At 32.7% G+C, this 16012-nt stretch overlaps 1 protein-coding gene across 3 annotated transcripts in view; it reads right to left on the bottom strand.

Annotated features, from left to right (window-relative positions):
- The window catches only part of RDX (radixin), a 59920-nt gene that overhangs the window by 13714 nt on the left and 30194 nt on the right, over positions 1–16012 (bottom strand). For 2 of the 3 annotated variants that reach the window (XM_008589011.1, XM_008589012.1), the window contains exons 10-11: positions 13364–13606; positions 12108–12268 (exon numbers count right to left, since the gene is read on the bottom strand). In XM_008589011.1, coding sequence (XP_008587233.1) covers positions 12108–12268; positions 13364–13606 — 404 coding nt within the window. Of the gene's footprint in view, positions 1–9571; positions 10666–10742; positions 12269–13363; positions 13607–16012 lie in introns of those variants that run through there. The other variant, XR_551717.1, reaches the window with a different exon arrangement.

Below are 16012 nucleotides of genomic sequence, written 5' to 3'. Positions count from 1 at the left end.
TATCTCTATATGCTTAGCACAAGGCCTGGCACACACACAAAAAAACATATGCTAAGCAATTCCTTCTAAGAAAATCACAAGTAAAATCCTTAAAAGGTAAACAGACATTAAAAATGGAATCCAAAGGACTTGGATACAAATACCAATACCTATAATACTGATAGATGAACAAAAATATTTTAAACAACAAAATGACAGAACAACTTTTATTAACAACTTCAATATGCTGAGGCTGCAAAGTATTCCATGTTTATTATAATCAATGCTCACAAGATTAAGTGTTACTCCCATTTAACAGATGAGGAAACGTAGGCTCAAAATGGCTAAAAGGATTCCCAAGGTCATAGAGCTAGAAGTGGCTAGGCCAGCATTCAAACCCAATGTGGGAATCCAAAACCCATGCAATTACCTCTACATTACGCTGCCTCATATAGATCCCAAAGATTCTCTTAATGCCAATCAGACTGGCTATGTATCTATTGTGAACTGGTTAAGTGCTGGATCTAAAGGTCTTCTGTATAAAATAAAACATTTGCTAAAATGGCAGGGGAATCTGGGAAACGATCCCTGCACCTCTAGATTGAGGATAACCATGGGCTAGAGAGTAATTTGACTAGTGACAGTTTCTGAGAATGACCAGAAATATTATACAGACAGAGAGCAGGGATCAGAACTCAGCAGCACTAAATAGCTGAAACAGCAATGGAAAGATGGTGACCATAGGCTAAGCCCTTCTCAGTCCCTCTGGTACACACACTTGGAATTTAGTGTCACTCTCAGGGAAGAGAAGTGGAGAGACGGAGACCACAAGCTATTAAGACTGATGTTTCTTTTAATTAACATGAACTATCACTAGCACTTTTGAAACAAATCAAGGTTGTGCCTCCCAAAATATCTGTGGCCCAAGAAAATCATTTAAGAACTAAAGCTACAATTTATGGGCATAAGAGCAAAATGAAGGGTCTTCAAAAAGTTCATGGAAAATGCATATTATTAAAAAACTATGCATAGATTTCAAAACATTTTTGCACCAAAATAAACTCATACCATCTTGCTATAAGATGTCTGAAAAGGATAAAATAATGAGATTCCATGGTTCTCCAGGCACCACTCTAGGCAAGGAGCACTTATCGGTATACAAAATAGCAAAATTCCTGCCCTCGTGGAGCTTACATGCTAGTGAGAGGAGACAGACAGTAAACAATACAAATGAATAAAATATATAGTATGACAGATGGTAAATGCTATAGAGAACAATATAGAAATGGTTAAGGAATACTGGGGAAAGTACAATTTTAAATACAAAAAAAAAAAAAAAAAAAAAAAAAAAGAGCAAAGGTCACGTTAGCAGTTTTTTGTGATGCTCAAGGCATTTTGCTTGTTGATTTTCTGGCAGGCCAAAGAATAATATCTGCTTATTGTGAGAGTGTTTTGAGAAAGCCAAAGCTTTAGCAGAAAAACACCTGGAAAGCTTCACCAGAGAGTCCTTTTCTACCATGGGAATGCTCCTGTTTTCATCACACAGGGCAATTTTGTGAGACTTTCCATGGGAAATCATGAGGCATCCACCTTCCAGTACTGATTTGGCTCCTTCAGACTTTTTGTTTCCTAATCTTTAAAAAAAAAAATTCAAAGGGGCCCATTTTTCTTCAGTTAATAATGTAAAGGAGACTGCACTGACATGTTTAAATACCCAGGACCCTCAGTACTTTAGGGATCGACTGAACATATCATTGTTTACAAAAGTGTCTTGAACTTGACAGAGCTTATGTTGAGAAATAAAGTTTATATTTTATATTTTTACCTTTTAATTCCATTTTCCATGAACCTTTTGAAGTCCTGTTGTGTTTGATCTAAAACCTAAGCTCTAAAAACAAGGGACATTTTCTCAACTTCAGAAGGAAAGATCACATTAATGAATGTTGAATTAAAATGACCTGAAACTGAATTAAGTGACCTCTCGTTTTTCTAATTCCTGCACATTTTATCTCTTTCTTCTGGCACTTACTACTTTACTTTCTACACATTAAGTCCATGTCTCTACTCCCTGACTTAACTGTAATTTCCTTGACACAGTCACAGAGTCTCATCTATCTCCCAGAACTCCAACAGTGCTTTGTAAATAGCAATTGCTCTGTAAGTCATTGAAATAATGAATAGCTCTGCAAATACATACATATATATCTTATTTTATGGAAAAGGGAATAAAAGCCATGCCTTCTTCACATTCCAGCATTATTTCCATAACACCATTAAATGGAAAACCTGTTAAATATCTAATGTTTAAGGACAAAAATATTAATGGGTCAAAAATAAGAGGTGGCATAGAACATTTTCCTACCTGTATACATCATACCAGTAATCTAGAAGACATACTTGCTTGCAGTCTTCCCAAGCTTGAAAGCATTCCAAATATTTTCATATCAATAACCTCCTCTAAAGATGCAAAACTACTTTTTCAATGAGTACATTTTATGCAAAACCTTTGATTCAGCCTATGTCCCCCAAATCCATTTTAAATATCCTTAAAACATCAGCTTATACGGAATACAAGCACTCCAGTACATTAAACTATACCCAGAAGATTAGGTTTTGGGTTCTTATTCCAGATCTTATATTGTCTGGTACTCAAGTTTTTATAAAACAGAGGTATTCTCTCAAGTTAGGAATGCACATAAATTACTAAATGATCGTGATTTGATTTTATTTTGTACCTATCAACAAAAAAACTTTTTTTATGTTTATGATCAACTACTTTTAAAAGATGTTAATATTACTTGGAAATAAATGACAGGTAGTTTAACCAACCTAAATCTAAGAAACCCAACTAAGCTATGTCAAGTACATTTGCAAATATTAATGAAATAATTTTTAAAAATAGACCACTGAATTATGATTTACTTTTACATACATTGAAAGTGCTTTTAAAATACACAAATTAAAAAGCTGTAAAATTCTACATTTAATCTAATACTAACAGTAAGTCATTATATTTCAAAGTTGGTGGGGAGAAACCATCTACTTGTAACTTTGATTATCAAAAGATAATTTCTACCTATATTCAAAAAGTTTTATGCCTAAAAATTGACAACTTGATTGTATTGGGAATTGTCAAAGGAAAACAAGCAAAAATAAAAAGGGGAAAAAATCCAAGTTATTATTTGGGCATAAGCAGATGTATCAAATCATACCTCTAACAAAAGTTATGTTTGGTGAGCATAATCAAATATGGTTCTCAACTTTTAAAAAACCTATAGAAATTTCCAGATAAAGTGAGCTGCTCAAAGCTATCACAGCCAGTAAATAATTATGTGTGTATTTTCTGAGATAATCTTCACTGAGTTGTGTTTTGGTGAATATAACCCATCAATAATGAACTGACAGAATTCTTTTTCTAATCCCTAAAAACCAGTTTGAAAAAACCCTTCAGTTTTCTTCCAGTTACTACATTATGATCATCTGACAGCAGAAAGGAGGTTGATAGAAGTATTGTTATAAGCACCACTCCGTGGTCATAGTTCTCCAACTATAAACAAGTATTACCAGTTCAAAAGTACATGCATGTTAAACCTTGGTTAGGCATTACGTTTTTTAAAGACAAAGAATCTGGAATGGAAATGTCCATATCTGATTACAGAGAAATGCTCTGAAACAAATGGATTCAGTTATAAAAACTAGAGTACAAGAGAACGCAAGGCTTGGAATTAGAACCCAGAACCGAATCCATTTGTTCTTGGAGGTTTTTAACTTCTAGCTCTTCTTGTGCCACTAATGAACCATCCCCAAAAGGTCATGGATAAGGGAATAGAAACTGAAATCTTAAGTGTAGAGGTCATATGGAAAATAAGAAAAAATATTATTACATATAGCAAATGTGAGAGAAAACTACATTTAGATATTTCCTTTAAATAATTCATTCCCATTGCAGTCTTTCTTCAGGCTAACTACAGTATACATATTTCTCCTATTATGCTTTCTTCATCTTCCACACCATCTAGTATACCTTACATAGCAACATGCATTTTCTTTTTTGAGCAAGGTTAATTATTGTTCCCTTCTGCAGTTGTGCCTTCCCAAAGACACAAGTTGTCCACAGCACAAGATTCAAGGTTCCATAAATTCTTGGCCCAACTTATTCTAACCTTACCATCCTAGAGTCAGAACACAGCAACTCACACTTTTCATTCTATTTTCTTTTCATCTCTACAGCGTACAGACTCTAACCTCTGTACATAATATCTCTTTTGCTTTGTTTCTCTTTTTAGTAATTCCTTCTTCATCAAGGACTATTTCCTTCTTTAAAAAACATGAAAACCAAAAGTATAGGCAACAAAAGAAAAACAAGATAAACTTCATTAAAATTAAAAAATTGTGTGCACCAAAGGACAATATCAAGAGTGAAAAGGCAACCCACAGAATGGGAGAAAATATTTGCAAATCATATATCTGATAAGGGATTAATATACTGAATCCTGGGATAAGGGATTACTATTCTGAAACCTGAATATAAAGAACTCCTACAACTCAACAACAATTCAATTAAAAAATGGATGAAACTTGAATAGACATTTCTCCAGTGAAGATATACCAAAGGATAATAAGCACATAAAAAGATTCCCCACATTTTTATAATTTGGGAAAGTTACCATAGGGAAATACAAATGAAAACCACAATGAGATACCACTTCACCTGTTAGAATGGCTATTATCAAAAACAAGCAAGCAAATAAACAGAAAAAAAAAATTGTTGGTGAGGATGTGGAAAAATTAGAACTCTTGTGCATTGCTGGTAGGAATGTAAAATGATGCAGCTGCTGTGGAAGATAGTGTGGCAGTTCCTCAGAAAATTAAACACAGAATTACCATATGATCCAGCGATTCCATTTCTGGGTATGTAGGCAAAAGAACTGAAAGCAGGGAATCCAACAGATATTTATACATCAATGTTCATAGAAGCATTATTCACACTAGTCAAAAGGTAGAAACAACCCAAGTGTCCACAGACTAATGAACAAACAAAATGTGGCATATACATATAATGGAATGTTAATTCAAACTTAAAATAAAATTCTGATACATGCTACAATATGGATGAACCTTGTGATAAGCCAAATAAGCTAGACACAAAAGCACAAATACTGTATTACTTCTACGCTTATAAGTTACCTGGAAATATTAAATTCATAGAGACAGAAAGTAGTACGGCAGTTGTCAGGGACTAGGGAGGAGGGAGTAGTGGGGAGTTATTGTTTAATGGGTACAAAGTTTCAGTTTGGGATGATGAAAAACTTCTGAAAATGGTTGGTGGTGATAGTTGCACAACAATGTGGATATACTTAATACCTATAAACTGTATACTTGAAAATGGTTAAAATGGTAACATTTATGTTATATATATTTTCCCACAATAAAAACAAACAAACCATTAAGATTCAACTGGAAACTAACCCTATTAAACTTCTCAATATTTAATACAGATATTACCAATTACTATACTTTACTGGTTTGTCAGTTGGGTATAAAACGAGTCTTCCTATAAAGTTAGAAAAACTTTTAAAATTAGGGTCTCTTGTAGGATATCTTTATTAACCAGTGTTGAAAATTTGACCTGTGAAAGGAAAATGAAATAATTTATCTGAGAACAAGCATACTTGAGAAACCTATACTGAGTACTATGTTCTCTTACTCACTAATTTTCCTGCTATTGATCTTCCTTATTTTGTAGTAGTTTCCTTTATCACACAACAGTATCTTTTAGCCAAAACAGCTAAAATTTAAAAGTAAATATATAAATGAAATGATGGCATGTAGGATTCAAATGCTAGACTTGAATTTCATTGACTTTTCAGTATAAATAAAAATAAAGGGAGGGAAAAATATTCCCTTATGATTCTAAGGTATATATATACGTTTTTAGGTTGAAAAGATAAAATAACTTATTTAAGTTGAAAAAAACTAAAAGGAGTATGTATCATGGCATACATTACAGCACAGTATAAGAATTTCATATAATAAATCTATGTTTTTTCAAAAGGAACTTTTCCAAGGATAATCACATAAATAATCTCACAAATTCTGATCCCATGTTACCACTAGGAAGATGAACCTTTGGCTACATTGATTTAGTAAAGATAAAAAACTAAAAACAGTAAAATGATTTTTAGGAACATAATAAATAACATGCACGAACATCAAAATGAATCCAAATTTTTTAAGTGTTCATTAAATAAAAGTGAAGAACAATCAGAATAGGGTAATAATGATTTTTAGGAACATAATAAATAACATGCACGAACATCAAAATGAATCCAAATTTTTTAAATGTTCATTAAATAAAAGTGAAGAACAATCAGAATAGGGTAATAAAAAAAATAAATTGCACGAATGGAAACAACTGACTAGCTATAAGCATGGAGGAATCTGGGCATCCAAATAACATGAATCAACAATATGACATTGTCATTTTAAAGAAATCTGATATTGTAATAGATAAATGCAAATGATCTAACACTAGTGAAATTAATATTTGAAGTTACATATTTTAAGATAGGCCAAAACAAAGGGTCACAGTCATTCTAATCTTACTTCTAAGTACTTGAATATAGGTACTTAATAAACACATATTGGCTAAATGAATGTCATTAAATAAGAACATGGAACCACCGAGTAGCTAGGGAACTCCAGAGCCAAAACATAAAACTGAATTCAAAGGATGTGTGCTATGGGGTAGTTATCTTAGTCATGATCATTAAGGTTAAAATTCTGTGGGAAATGATGGAAATTTCAACTCCTAAAACAGTATATACAAGGGTACATCAAAAAGTTCATGTACACTCAGAGCATGGTGCTGGTAACAAGGTCAAAGGGCTGGGATCCCCTTAAAAGCCAGCTGCAAAAAGAAAAAAACAAAAAAACACAGAAGTTCATAGAAAAATAGAATTGAAAGATAATATGAAGCTTTCCATAAACTCTTTGAAGTACCCTTGGTACAACTCCAAATCAGAAAACTCTTATATTCCAGAGTTTAAAGGAGGTCACTAGTATTCAGGAGACAAAACAGGGAGTTATGATCTTTCCACTGGGAAAATGGCAGCTCTTAAAATCTTGAAAGATGAGCAAATTAAGTAGTAGGCCTACTAAGGAAAAAAGTGGGAATTAGAATTACTTAATCGGAAAAGCCAGGATGACAATGTGGTAAGCTTTGACATACGGAACACTGTTGTGAGCCAATTGTTCCTAACGACCAGTGTAGAATGTGATTGTGTAGACATTTTATGAATCTGCAGAATCCACTGAACTTTTGAAATGTGCTGGAATATTGTCAGTCTACATAATAGACCACATTAGAATATTTGATACGTAGATTACTTTCTAGCTAAAAAAAAAAGAATGAAGGTACAAAATAAGAAAATGCTAATGTTCTGTTCATTTAGATCAAACAAGAGGAACCTGTAAAAAAATAAATTGCACGAATGGAAACAACTGACTAGCTATAAGCATGGAGGAATCTGGGCATCCAAATAACATGAATCAACAATATGACATTGTCATTTTAAAGAAATCTGATATTGTAATAGATAAATGCAAATGATCTAACACTAGTGAAATTAATATTTGAAGTTACATATTTTAAGATAGGCCAAAACAAAGGGTCACAGTCATTCTAATCTTACTTCTAAGTACTTGAATATAGGTACTTAATAAACACATATTGGCTAAATGAATGTCATTAAATAAGAACATGGAACCACCGAGTAGCTAGGGAACTCCAGAGCCAAAACATAAAACTGAATTCAAAGGATGTGTGCTATGGGGTAGTTATCTTAGTCATGATCATTAAGGTTAAAATTCTGTGGGAAATGATGGAAATTTCAACTCCTAAAACAGTATATACAAGGGTACATCAAAAAGTTCATGTACACTCAGAGCATGGTGCTGGTAACAAGGTCAAAGGGCTGGGATCCCCTTAAAAGCCAGCTGCAAAAAGAAAAAAACAAAAAAACACAGAAGTTCATAGAAAAATAGAATTGAAAGATAATATGAAGCTTTCCATAAACTCTTTGAAGTACCCTTGGTACAACTCCAAATCAGAAAACTCTTATATTCCAGAGTTTAAAGGAGGTCACTAGTATTCAGGAGACAAAACAGGGAGTTATGATCTTTCCACTGGGAAAATGGCAGCTCTTAAAATCTTGAAAGATGAGCAAATTAAGTAGTAGGCCTACTAAGGAAAAAAGTGGGAATTAGAATTACTTAATCGGAAAAGCCAGGATGACAATGTGGTAAGCTTTGACATACGGAACACTGTTGTGAGCCAATTGTTCCTAACGACCAGTGTAGAATGTGATTGTGTAGACATTTTATGAATCTGCAGAATCCACTGAACTTTTGAAATGTGCTGGAATATTGTCAGTCTACATAATAGACCACATTAGAATATTTGATACGTAGATTACTTTCTAGCTAAAAAAAGAATGAAGGTACAAAATAAGAAAATGCTAATGTTCTGTTCATTTAGATCAAACAAGAGGAACCTGTGTAGCTTTGCATTTAAATGTTTTCCTTTATTCTTATTAACAATGTGTAAGCTTTGGTTTAGTAATCATTCAGTAAATTAATGCTAAAGTTAGTAATTCCTTATACTTTAGTTTCAAGCTTTACCTTTTAAAAAGCCTAATTGTTTTCATTGTGCATACACAGAATGGGATGCTTTGGATTAAAAAAGTTTAATTTACCATCTTTATTTCTAAAAACATCACCAATCAACAAGGTGATCAAAATTGGGACAGGACGTGGTGACAATTTTTTTAATCACAACACTAATACTGAATCCATTTTCTAATGATAAGAGTAAGTTCCAATAAAGTCTCTGATTCTAGTTCTTAAAGGAAAACTCTAATTAGATATAAAGCAAAATACTATGAGATAAAATTTCATTTTCTTTTCTGACAGGATCAGAATAAAAAAATTACTACCTGCCCTTGAGAACAGAAGTGATAAAGTGACAGTTAAATATAAACTGGGAAGGCGCCTGGCTTTTACTATTTTTAGAACAGCATTAACACTTGTTTATTTAAAAATCTTATGTTAAAAATTACTAAAAAGCTTTTAAAAAGGCAATTATCTCCTAGGCTTATGGTAACTGCTCTGTAATATAGCTTTAAAATAAGAATATGTATTTAAATAAATGCACTTAGCATAGAGTTTTTTAAAGAATATTAGAATTTTAATAATGAGATGAATCAACAACAACGAAGTTGCTATCTTCCTCAGGAAAAAGAAACTAAATATTATATAATAAAAACAATGACTGGAAATCCTAAATTACTTTCTGTTGTCTAGAGAATCAATGTAATTTAATGATTTAGTTTTTCCACAGAATTAATCAATATTACTTCCATACGAAAAGAGGTAAAATGGGGGTAGGGGGAGAGTAAATCTATGAGATTTAAAGTTTCTTCCTATCCACTTCTCATTTTTAAGATGTGATGATTCATGGTTCTGACACAGATTATAATTTTCAGGAAATATATAAGAAATCCATGTTAAATAACAACAGTGGACCTTGAAGGCATGATCTTTCATCACTTTATTGTTAACCAATGAATATTATCCAAAATTAGAGATGTAATTGTAACTTAATTGTACAACACAAAATTACGCTAATGGTAAAAAGTCTATTGGAATTTACCAAATATTCATTAGTGTATTTTTACATTGCTATATGAACATGTGCTCTCAACTGCTAATGATAAAAGTTATAATTGGTTTAATCACTATGAGAACCATATTGTAAATGGTTGTTCCTGTTTAGAAAAATTCACACCGTTTTAAAAATGGATTAAATCCATTTTAATCCTAATCTACAAATAGATTATAAACAGCAAATATAACTGGTAATTTTCAACACTGTATCAAACTGATGTAACAATGGTAGTGCACACAATTCAAAATGAGTAAAATTAATAAAAATCCAGTAGAAGTCCAGGTTTTCACCTATTACGGCAATTTAATACTTTAGAAATATGAACACTTCTGTTTCAAAGCTTGAATCATAGGGTCCACCACTTATTCCTCTGATGTACTGCAAGTAGAAATATTCTCTTCCATAGGATTTTGAGCCATGTGCACAACCACTGTACAACAGTTACTTCAAGGTTAACCAGTTATCTTTTATCCTACAAAGTCCAAAAAATATATTAAACACAACTTTTCCTTTTTGTAATGTCTGCCCAGATTAATCCTTTTAAAGTCAGCAAAATCAAAAAAGCACAAGAGATATTTTCAGACACAATTTGAATCTACTGTGCATGAAAAATGTTTAATAAAATGGCAATTTTAATTGACAAATGTAAATTTGAGTGCGTAATACCAAATGGAAAGTAGCTGAACCACACAGAGAAAACAAGGCTTTTCTGTATCTTCAAATCTAGGTGTTTTACAATAAAGAAAATATTAGAATATATAATATTAGAACATCTTTCTTACTGGGAAGATTCTTCGGTAAAACAACTGAAATTAATATAACCCTAATATTATAATGTCTAAGATAGGATGAACAAACCAAATTAAGTATTTTTTAGAGATTGAAAAAAAAATAAGCACAGTGATTTAGAAACCAAATATGCTAAAATGATTATGTAACCATCATATCAAGAAATGAATGTACAGACATTCTTCATATTCTACAAGGGTAACATCTCTTTCTGTTTCTCTCTCTCTCTCTCTCACACACACACGATGTACAGACATTCTTCATATTCTACAAGGGTAACATCTCTTTCTGTTTCTCTCTCTCTCTCACACACACACACGCGCACGCACGCACACACACACACACTTCCTCAGACATAAAACACCCTTAGTATACCAATGAGAGCTTACAATTTTAATACAAATTAGAATCCCACAGTTCAACTCAACAAAAAGGCAGTTAAATATTTAGCACTCTAAGATATTCTGAAGGAAAATGAAATTTCAAGAGTATCCCTTCATGATTGAGACTATCACTATGTATTATAAAACATATAGCTTACACACTCCATTGTGTTTGACCAACCAGTTATCGCAGGTGTAGTAATGAGGTAGTATTACTGTCCCCTTTTTAGGACTGATGTTTTCATATGCTGCCCTTCCACAAAGATCCCGGTTTTGTTTTGTTTTTTTAATGATTATAATTACCAACAAATGTTTATTTTCTTTTATTAGATATCTATTTTTTTAAACCAATCTACAAAAGAACAAGACTTTTCAAATCTTTCAGAGACAACTTATTTGCAGGTAGTGTTTCATCAATAAACTCGCCTAGGGAACTACTTACTACCTGCTGTGTACACCTCTGTGAACTGGCCGGCAAAGAAAACCATCAGAAGATTATAGAAGATGAAAAACCAATCAATTCAGTTGTCAAAGATGACCATAATTAAGTAAGCAAATAACCAATACCCAAAAATGTAATTAACTGGAATTAAGAAAAATTATCCATCAGCTGCACACTACACTATTAAACATTCTAATCCTTTTCATGATTCATAGCCATCTTCTACACAATGCACAGAGAGTGTCCACCCTGCTACCTACTACCATTTGAAATACTGCCTGATCTGTATGGTGGCAGAATTATGCTATAGGCATGGCAGGATATGAGAAGGGCACATAGAAATGTGAGTGAGACAGAATGTGGAAATATAAGCAGGTTAAATATGGAAGGGGCAAGAGAAAACAGAATGCTCTATCTAAACACTCAAAACGTTCACCATTATCCTTTAAAATTTACAAAGTGCTCAGACCACACATACGCATTTGTCAAACATAATTAGTGTTAATCTTCAACAGAAAAAAAAAAAATGAAAAATGAAAAAAGTGAAAAGAGGTGATGGAACACCATTCTCCATACCCTCGCCCAAAAGAAAAAGAAAATCAAGCATGACATTACACTGCCTTAATGTTGAAGAGCTCCCCTTAAATTTGTCTTTTAGCCACCACAGTCAAACTGGTATAAGTGCTTTGGCAAGGTGGGATGCATTCCATCACATCTGCATAGGCCTGCTTTTCTCTGTTGGTGGTTCAGCTTATGAAGAACACGTATGCAAAATAACAGCTCTCACATTGCTTCAAACTCATCAATACGCTGCTTTGTATTGCCTTGTCGAATTTGTCGCAGAGTCTTGTACTTATCACGGCCTGCTTTAACATTCTCAGCATGAAGAACATCATTTTGTGTTTTCTTGGTTTCATCTCTGGCTTGGGCTAACTCCGAACTTAATGCCTATATTTAAAAAATAAAAAGTACTACTATTATTTTTTTCTTACATTTAAAAAATTTATGAAAATGGTTTAAAGATGAAAAATACATATATACCAAATCTCTGACTTTTTAATATATTAAAATTTCCACTGTGAAGTCTTTTTCTTATAAGTGAGTAAGGTTGTTTTACTTTTAGGAATAGTGATAGTTGTGGTTAGGGAGGAATATCCATGGCCTTTCATTTCTACACTCATTAACCATGATATTTTGTTTATTATTCTAAATTTCCTTAACTTTCACATCCAATACTTGAAATGACTTGCAATGTAGCCATTATAGAGTAATGTTGTATGATCTAAAATCTACACTGTAAGAGATTTCTCCAGAAGTCTTATCTCATTTTCTTTTTTAATATTTAAAGATTTTGGGACGGCCCCGTGGCACACTCGGGAGAGTGCGGTGCTGGGAGCGCAGAGATGCTCCCGCCGCGGGTTTGGATCCTATATAGGAATGGCTGGTGCGCTCACTGGCTGAGCGCGGTGCAGGCGACACCAAGCCAAGGGTTGCGATTCCCTTACCGGTCATGAACAAGACAAAAAAAAAAAAAAAATTAAAGATTTTACCAATTAAAAAATTAGAGAACTTATCTGAAAAAAAGAAAGCTCTAATATTAAAATTTCCTATTTCAATCTAATTATGTACATTTAATAAACTGGCTTTTTGCTATTATAAAATCTGAACAAATAACAGATTATGTAACTAACATGTTAGTCTATTAAATATCACTGCTTTTGAATGTACACTTTATTGCTTAAAAACTAAATTCATTTGTTTTTTAAAAACAGCATTATAGTACTTTCTATCTTTTAAAATAGGTCAAGCTATAATTAAATAACTCATTAAAGACTGATTACACAAAGCTAACAAACATTTGTTAATGGGGTCATACAATGAAAGAAATAAAGTGACTGTAAACCAAACACTCACAAACCAACTGCTATGCCAGCCAGTGTTAAAGGCTTCTAAAAGTCATATATTCTTTACAAGGAATTAGCCTTGGATGAGGAAAATGCAAACTATATTTTAAATGTACATACAACTGCAAATTTTAAATACCTGAAGTTGCTTCTTAACACGCTCATTTTTCTGTGTTTCTGTTACACGCTCTTCCTCACTTCTATGGTTCATTACCCCTTCATTTGATAATTCGGCACTAGCCTCAGCATTATTCTCATCGTGTTCATCATGTTCATTTTCTGTTGGAGGAATGACTGGTGGTGGAGGAGGTGGAGGGGGGGCAGACATCACAGTTTTTAACTCTTCTTTGGTCTTTTCCAAGTCTTCCTGGGCTGCAAAAGCCTGAACATTAAATATAAGTTTATGAGTAACTTACTCTAAAAATTGGTAATTGAAAGAATCAAGTTGTCCTGCCTTTCTAAAAGAAACTACATTTCAGGGTAATGCAAATAGGCCCTATCAATGAAAGCTCTATTTTTATAGAAGAGTGCCAGCAGGCAAAAAAGATAAAATTTTTAAAACACCACTTTGCAAACCCTGATCAAATTATTAATTCTGGCAAAGATCACCAATTGTTGCTAAAACTGTTATGGCAACAATTGACGAAAGATGAAATATTCATAGAATGCCAAAGAATGCCACACCTGATAGATTACATTGGAGCCACAAGGTGAAAAATGTAACCATACAATGGAGATATTAGACTGTCATTACTCTAATCCAGTGATGAATTAAAATCACTAATGGTGGGATAATTAGATATTAAGTGTCTTCTGATATATCACCAATTATTTGGGTGATCATATCATCCTGGTTTGCCAGGAAAAGTACTGTTGTCCTTGTGTAAATATTAAGACCACCCTCTTTTATACTCATAAGCACTCTAGTTTGGATGATAAATTTATATGTAAGTCTCTCCTATGATACAGAATAGTCAAAAACTTTTAATTTGAATTCCTCAAAGTTCTAGGTCTAACTTTGTTTACAGGGAATATAGGTGATAAAAGGATACCATGAAGAAGCAACAAGAGAAATACAAGAGGAGGGAAATTCTGTGGGTCCCTTCAATAAATCCTTACATTAAAAGACTCAGATTAAACAGATGCAATGCGAAGTCATACTTTGAACACTATCCTGGCAAATTAGCTTTAAAAGACTTTTTGGGTAAATTGAGAAATTTTGAATATGGTCTAACATTAAATGAGATGAAAATTCACTAAACAGAGTAGTATGTACAGTAAGATCTCATTTTAAATACATAAATATATATATACACACACACACAAACAGTAAGATCCCAAAAGGATAGGCACTAAGGTTTCATAGTGGTGACCCTAGTTTGTGAGATTAATTTTCTTTTGTGTGCATTCCCTAATTTTCTACAATTCACAGGATTTGCATCTGTAATGTTATTTTTTAAAGTTTATGTGTCTCAAGTTTATTAATCATCTCTAAAAGGGATCTGTAAAATTATACAATGAAAGTAGTTTAACAAGGAGATCAACAAAGTTTTATTTCTTTTGTAGTATTTTATGTATATATACATATATATATGAGGTGCTTCAAAAAGTTCATGGGAAGATTTGTATTATCTTTTAATTCTATTTTTCCATGAACTTTTTGAAGTACCCTCCTATCTAAACACATAATTTTCAATATATGAAAAACTTTCCAATGAAATTTAAGCTGCTACAAAGAAAATTTACCTAAGAGTGACAGAAAACCATTTTCTATAATAGTACATTTTATTATAGAAAAATAATCATATATAACTATACATCCTCTTTTGGTATTAAAAAATTATTATAGTTTTGTTTAAGAGTTAATGTCATTTAATGTTTGAATTAAACTCTTGTTACTTTATATTCCCCACTTCTGCAACTAAAGCCTGATTTTATAGTTGTGTGCTACTTTAGACAAATGATGGATGTTTCATCTACTTAGGTGCTCTTATTAGAAATCTCAGTATCATCCTCACTGCATACCTCTAATTCAACTTCATATCCAGTCACTGATTTTTTACCATCATGCCCTTTTGAGTCTATCATAAAATGTCTTTTAACTCTTCCCACTATTCTTATTGCCACATCCATAGTTTGGATTTTTATCTCTTAAAGTATCCACTATTGTAATCAATCTTTCACACTGATTTCTAAGTTATTTTTATAAAATCATACCTGATCATATTACAATCCTGTTTTAAAATTTTCAGAGCCCAATGTCTACAGATATTCCTCACTGCCTTACCTTAGAGGGACATTTATTTAAAGCCTTTCACAATTTAATTCCCTATCATCTAACTTGCCAGCCATAGCTCCCAACATTTCTGAACCTATACTCTAAGCACTGGTCACTTACTCGTTGTCCTCAAATCTGTCATGTACGTTCATACTTCCTATACTCATCCAGTTCCCTCTGTTTGGAATGACTACCTTTTCAGTTCCCAACCACTCCCAATCTTTTCTATACCCCAAATCTAATTTATTACTTAAGACTCAGCTTAAATGTATATGTTTCCCACATACCTATCTTGTTCCCATAGAAATTAATCACCTCCCTTTATGTTACCAAAGTACTTAGCGTACATCAATAGATTAATATTTACTCCAACACACACACACACATACACACACACGTATCTTTTCCCCCCTAAATTATGACAGTACCTTATATTCATCTCTATAAAGTCAGCACACTGCTAGGCATACTGCTGGGGCAAAATAGCTATTCAATGAAAGATAGTAAATG

This window comes from Galeopterus variegatus, unplaced genomic scaffold, assembly GCF_000696425.1.
Source record: "Galeopterus variegatus unplaced genomic scaffold, G_variegatus-3.0.2 Scaffold5156, whole genome shotgun sequence".
NCBI lineage: Eukaryota > Metazoa > Chordata > Mammalia > Dermoptera > Cynocephalidae > Galeopterus > Galeopterus variegatus.
This window is presented reverse-complemented; position numbering and strand designations above follow the sequence as displayed.